The sequence below is a fragment of the Nelumbo lutea genome, chromosome 3, assembly GCF_056320005.1.
Source record: "Nelumbo lutea isolate HS-2025 chromosome 3, American lotus-T2T, whole genome shotgun sequence".
Classification (NCBI taxonomy): domain Eukaryota; kingdom Viridiplantae; phylum Streptophyta; class Magnoliopsida; order Proteales; family Nelumbonaceae; genus Nelumbo; species Nelumbo lutea.
In genome coordinates, this window is record NC_142686.1 from 41961673 (window position 1) to 41968398 (window position 6726).

The 6726-nt window shown below is 37.6% G+C and overlaps 1 protein-coding gene across 2 annotated transcripts; it reads left to right on the top strand.

Moving 5' to 3' along the window:
• Window positions 1-452: 452 nt before the first annotated feature.
• On the top strand, window positions 453-6682 carry TROL (thylakoid rhodanese-like protein). Of its 2 annotated transcripts, XM_088977268.1 has the most exons (8): window positions 453-2114; window positions 3903-4005; window positions 4137-4223; window positions 4771-4845; window positions 4984-5058; window positions 5529-5609; window positions 5890-6138; window positions 6389-6682. In XM_088977268.1, exons 1-8 carry the CDS (start codon window positions 1444-1446, stop codon window positions 6434-6436), a joined length of 1389 nt encoding a protein of 462 aa, XP_088833394.1. In that variant the 5' UTR covers window positions 453-1443; the 3' UTR covers window positions 6437-6682. The 2 variants fall into 2 exon arrangements, with proteins under 2 accessions (XP_088833394.1, XP_088833395.1); XM_088977269.1 differs by lacking the exon at window positions 5529-5609 and having other exon boundaries at window positions 580-2114.
• The last annotated feature ends 44 nt before the right edge of the window (window positions 6683-6726 follow it).

Consider the following 6726-nt stretch of genomic DNA (forward strand, 5'->3'; position numbering starts at 1 on the left):
ACATATTTGAGTTTGGAAAGAATATAAATGCAAATATATACGGTACAAATTAATACAAAATAGAAGGTTTTATAACCTACATATTCCAAACTGAGCCATGTATTTGCATGGGTGCAAATTTCCGTAAACAAGCTGAGTTTGAAAATGTAAATACAGTATCAGTGTGGGATGGATCAGCTGTATACGGATTCGATTCCCCAATCACCAAATACCAAAAGAAGTATTTTTAGTTTATTTTATTAATAAAATATACTATTTTGATATTTTTAGTTTAATTTATTAATTCTATGAAATATCTAAGTTGCAATCCAATTCAATTCAAATACATATATAAATCCAATGAATCTGATTCAAATTTGAATACAAACGAATCAAACTTTAATATACTTATACTCTATTAATTGTATCTGTTTGCAGCCCTATTTGGAGGGTGGTCAAAAGTGATTTGATCTGTCTTAGCTAAATCGCACTTTTGTCACACAAGAGGCAAGTAGGCAATTAGATAATAAGAAAGTTAATTCCAGCTTCCGAGCTTCGTTTAAACCAGGGTAGAAGAATGGTGCAATCCGCCCCAATCCCATGTATCTCTGCACAAAATTTCCCAAGTAGGAAGTAGCTAGGTTATCCTCTTGTGATTTTAAGGACTTGGGTAGTTCTCATTCCCGTCTCAATGACAAATGCTTGACCGGCGAACACAACGCGGTGGTCCTCCCAGTCCCTGTCCGCGAGTATTTTGTCATTCATTCTTGCACTGTTGTCATTAAGGACAAACTGTAAATAGGGTTGCTTTTGCTTGTTACGTCTTATGCTGCTTTCAGCTTTCCCGATCTCTCTACTCGGACTCGGTCTTGCGTCTATTGCCAGCTTGCTCCTGTTCCACGGAGCCAAGTTATGCATCTGGTTTCTGTCCGGCACGTCAGCGGAGGACGGACGGAATTCCAGGTCGCATTGGTGGTTGCCTAGCTGGTAATTTCCGGCCCTGGGAAGCTGGGACAGAAAGACTTTCCGGCCTTATCTATTATCCATTCAGCTTCTCTGTATCCCACAACCACAAATGCTCGACCGACCAACGACCATTACTGTTACCTCAACTACTACTGCTACAGAGTACAGACAGCTAATTACTTTTTGTAGTCACCACTCACCACTCGGACTCAGTATTCCCGTTCCAGGACCAAGACCATGGTCTTGACTTTCAGCCACATATAAGAATCGAAGCCAGGAGTTCAGGGATGTCTCATCCTAACATGCCACGCGGAATCTTGTTATTGGTTCGTATCCATTCCTTCCACGTCACCTCCCCTCCCCTCAAGTACAAGGTTGCCATCCGAATGGAAATGCTGCAATCCTTTATTTACCTTTTAAAAGAAGGGAAAGAAAAATCATGTCTCTTGAGAATTGAAGCTTTTCTGTCAATTTCTTGAGAGCCTAGATTTCCCTTTCATGATCGAGAATTATGCCATGGAGGCCCTTAATGCAGCACGCTTGACCCCAGTTTCAGTTCTTTCTGATAGAAGAACCGAACCCAGAAAGATTTTATCGCTTCCTTCAACTTTTCCACTTAAATTCTCCAAATTTGCTAATTCTTTCGTATCGACAACAAACTTACCGGAGGTTCTATTGCGGAGTTTTAATGGGAGCCTAATGGTTCTGTCTTCTGTTCTTAGTGCTGGGCTTGCAAGAGCTCTCACGTATGAGGAAGCTTTAGAGCAGTCTACGAGCACCTCCACATCTGGCGGTGGTTCTGATTTTGATGTGGGTGGTCTTCTCGACAACGTTGTTAGCTTTGGAGCAGAGAATCCCGCAATTATAGTTGGTGGAGTCACCATTTTTGCGCTTCCACTTGTTTTGTCTCAGGTTGTGAAGAAGCCTAAGCCTTGGGGTATTGAATCTGCAAAGAATGCTTTTGCAAAATTAGCCGATGATCTTGATGCTCAATTGCTTGATATAAGGGCACCGGTGGAATTTAGGCAAGTGGGTAGCCCAGATATTCGAGGTTTGAAGAAGAAAGCTGTGTCAATTGTATACAATGGCGAAGACAAACTCGGATTCTTGAAGAAGCTTTCTTTGAAGTTCAAGGAACCAGAAAATACCACATTTTTTATTCTAGACAAGTAAGATTCTAGGTCCTGTAACTGTAATTCTCTTTCTTTATATGCTAATGGTTCCTATTGCCTTTTTTTTTTTTTTTTAAATAGGCTTAATTGCAGTTTTGATAAGAATTTCTAATTACTAAATGTGTGAATTTCTGAAATGCTCTCTGAGTTCTGAGATTTACTGAGCTACACGATTTATACATGGGGGGGGGGGGAGATAAAAAGGATCTTGAGGGCCCAAAAAACAGTCCAACCACCAATGCTACAATCACCACAAATTGTTTTAGAATGCGAATATGCCAAAACTACGTTCAAATATAACAAGGCAGAATTCATTATATCACTTACAAATACATAATAAAAGAGACAAAAGGTTTAGCCTGAATGTACTTACTGTATTGTAGGCATGAGAAGCTAAATAAGTAATTGAATCAAGGTGTATATGATTGTACTGTTAAGTGGGCAAGGGTTTGCTAGGTCGATATGGCTTTAAATAGAACAGATTGGCAAAACAGGATTCATTTAGTCGAATCCATATGGTTGGGATAAGGCATGGATGATGGTGATGATGTTTAAGTTGTATATGATTGTTCAATAAGTGATGCATAGAACTGAAACTAATATAGAATATGCTGCAGTTATTCAATGCCATCATGAAGTCAGCAATCTTTTTAACCATGCTACTGTTATCCATACTTGCTCCTTTTCAAAGGGCTAATCTGCTCTCTCTTTCTACAAACCCTTAACCAGGTAATCACAGGGCGTTCCTCAAACCAACCTCACAGATCTTTCAGCCACACATCAGGAACACCTCCTGCACTTGTATGTTGTCATTTATGGGAGATGTTCCCAATGCATTGGTGTGAGGAGCAAATCTGGATTCATCACTGGGCATTCCTCAAATCAACCTCACAGAACTTGCAGCCACACATTGGAACATCTCCTGCACAGCTGCACCTGTATGTTGTCATTTATGGGAGATGTTCCCAATGCATTGGTGTGAGGAGCAAATCCGGATTCATAACCAAGGGCTATTGCTTGATTTGTAAAATCTCAGGCTGATAACCATATGAATGTTGGTTGGAGTTTGAGAGCAGCCACTTCGTGCCCCAAAAAAAAAGTGTCAAAAGTCAGGTCTATATCCAGTCCACCCCTCCCAAGACCCCGGATATCTGGGACCAACATTGGGTATTGGCCTTACATGGTTATATAACCCTAGCCTATGAACCATAACAAAAGTTGCATAGATTATGTAACTACATTAGTTGAGTTAAGCGGTGAACAAGGTGCTGCTTTCTAAGTGACTTGGAAATTGATTTATATCTCTAGGGGATTTTGATCAATGTGTCTTTGTTTTCTTGATCATGTGATGAAATTAATTAACAGTTGTTGATGAATTCCTATAACAGAAAGTATCACTCACTTAGTTTTGTTATTTTATTAATTGTTTCTATTAGTATTTATTGAATGGTGATTAAATACTGGTCTTGAGGACCATCATTTGAGGTTCATCCACAGAATCTTAGTCACTCAAAACATGTCCGACAATTAGTGTTTTATATTCCATTAATGAGGCACATTGTGAGCAGTTTAGAGGCTGTGGAGCTTCCCAGAGCAGAGGATGATCCAACTAACCTACATTTCTCTTTTCATACTCAATGTTGTTTCTAATATTTATTTCTTATGTCAAATATAGATCCGTGTAAAGGTCAGATTCTGTGTGCTGATATTGATTTATATATTATTTGCTTAACATCCAAAACTAGCATTCAGGACTAACTCCATCAGAACTGCCATGCAAGTCAGGTTTGATGGGAACTCTGAATTAGTTGCAGAATTGGTCACTGCAAATGGTTTCAAAGCTGCTTATTCCATAAAAGATGGTGCAGAGGGACCCCGAGGGTGGATGGTTACTGTCTATCTCCTTGCTTTCATACTTCTTTTTTTCTTTTGTTTTACCTTTTCCTTGTGCACTGAACTTTATTGTATACTTGGTTTATTCAGTATTGAGAATCTTGGATATGAACACAATTTTTGCAGAATAGTGGGCTACCATGGATACCCCCAAAAGGAACACTGAGTTTTGATTTTGGCAATTTGACAGATGCTATTAGTGGTGTATTCGGGGTATGCATCTGAAACTTCTATTTGATTCTTAAATGCGTAACAAGTTTAGTAGATAACAGATGTTTGGTGAATCTTTGGCTTTCCAAAGTGCAAATTTGGCAGGGTTGCTCATGAGGTAGAAACAAAAAGGAATCAAATGAAACTGAAACAGCCATAAGAAACAGTTTCCAAATACTGTCATCTTGCACTTCCCATGAATCGAACCTTTTGTTCTTTAGGATGGGGAGCATCAGTGTGGTGATTTTGTGACATTTTTAATGGAAATTCTCTTTTATTTTTTAGAGCTGACCCCATGTAGTTGGGGTAAGGCATGGATGATGATGATCCTCTTTTATTTTTTAAGAAAAAATTGACATGAATATGCTTTCTTTGATGATGCAACTGATGGATTTGTCTTCCATAGGAAACTATTCTGAAATATTAGCATTAAGTTTTGGCAAATTCTGCATATTCTATTTTTTGTGTCAGCATGATGCAAATAATTTCACTTTAGTTTTGATTAGTGACATTTTTCATGTAGTTTCTGACAAAAAGAGATTAAGTGCAGGAAGGTTCTGATGGTTTGCCTGTTACCCTTGGATTAGCAGCAGCAACAGGTTTAGGTTTATTGGCATTTTCAGAGGTCAGAATGTGGACATTTCTGGTTGCCATGACTTTTTGTGTTTTTTTTTTTTTTTATATATATATATATATTTGGTAGATGTGAATTAGATTTGGTATGGATATTGACATTCAATGACTTTGGGGATAATTTTTGCAGGTAGAAACAATACTCCAACTTCTTGGTTCAGCTGCAATCGTTCAGTTTGTCAGCAAGAAGCTTTTGTTTGCAGAAGTGAGTCTCTGATGATTTCTTCTTGACTTGTGTATTCTCATTTTAAGAGGTTCTTGAAGGACAATTAATTGGTTTACTACAATACCAATGTCTTTTGATCCTGCATGTTGAGCAGATACAATTTATTAAGACTCTTAAATTAATAGACCACCTCTTGGACAGGAAAAACCATAATGAAAGTTGGAAATGTTAGGAATTTTAATCTTCCTATGAAATAGCTTGATTTTAGACCACTAGACGACTTTGTTTATCCTTGATTTTAGTGCTTTTCAAATTCCAATAGATGTTAAGATGTCTTGCTGATATAAATGCTATATTTATACCAATAGCATAATAAGCTGCATAGGCTGAAATCCATATCATCCTGCTTATATAATTTTGGAGTAAATGATGTAAAAGCTCCTTATATGTCCCTTATTTGAATGTTACAATGAAAATTTAATTGTTCCTTACTTTTATCTCATTAACAGGATCGGAAGGTAACATTGCAACAGGTTGATGAATTCTTGAACACTAAGGTTGCTCCCAAGGAGATTGTTAATGAGATAAAAGTAAGTCATCCTACTAACTATGAATCTCCATTTGTTAAATTTCCAATGAGGCACTTTGTCTGACGATCAATCTGTTCCAAATGCATACAGTTTTCACCAAGTTCATCAAGGTTTCTTGACTCTCTGAGTTTTAATACATAGAGTACTTGAAAATGAAAATGATAGGTTATGTAGTCCCATATATATTAGCATTCTAGTGCATACTATCCTCATATTGATGCGCCCATTGCCTGTGGTTATAATCTCTCTCTCTCTCTCTCTCTCCATGTTGAAAACTTAGCAAATCGGGAAGGCTTTTCTACCATCACCTACAGTTAAGAAGGCTCTACCAAAACCTGCGGAGGGAGCATCAAACACTGCTGCCACTCCTGATATCGTACAGAAGACTGAAGCTGCTACTGAATTGAATCCCGAACTAAAATTACAACAGGCTTCCAAACCTAGTCCTGAGGTCAATTCAGCACCCAAAACAGAGGTTAAGGCAGAGCCATTTCCAGGATTGTCAAGATCACTTTCACCATATCCATATGTAATGCTCATCCTTTGACATTGAATTTTTAGATTTTTCTTGCTTGTTAAACAGTGCTAGTTTTACGAGTTAACTTGTTAAATAGATCCCGCTTTTGGACACTATTTGTTCTTATCCTATTTAAAATGATAAACGGTGAGCTTTCTTGTCTGGCTTTTTTTTCACACCAATATGTAGTGTATTAGTAATCCAATTTTTTAGTTTTGTGCTCTAAACTGATGTTTGTTTTTCTCTTTTCTCAATGATGCAGTATCCAGATTTCAAACCTCCAACTTCTCCTTCCCCTTCACAGCCTTAAAATTTCAGTGCACTCTGGGATCCATGAATGTGTTTTTTGCAGCAGATAAATGGTCTGACCGGAACATTTGGAATCTAGTCAGCAAGTAATCTAGTTGAATTTTTGTATTATAGAAAGGTCATGTATTTAATAAGAATAAATATATTGCAGGTGCAGTTATTGTAGATCTTCTGTTTGTTTTATCATTAATTTCCTTGTAGTGAAATTCCATTTTGTTGATATAAATTTTGGATATATTGCCTGTCAGATCTGTTAGTCGTACTAGCTGCGGTTAATGGATCATACATCTC

Excerpts from the sequence above, each read along its gene's own strand:
- TROL (XM_088977268.1), top strand. The coding sequence starts at position 1,444 with ATGATCGAGAATTATGCCATGGAGGCCCTTAATGCAGCACGCTTGACC. Across the intron at positions 4,006-4,136 it reads AGGGACCCCGAGGGTGGATG|AATAGTGGGCTACCATGGAT; the intron begins GTTACTGTCTAT and ends CAATTTTTGCAG. Across the intron at positions 5,059-5,528 it reads AGAAGCTTTTGTTTGCAGAA|GATCGGAAGGTAACATTGCA; the intron begins GTGAGTCTCTGA and ends TCTCATTAACAG.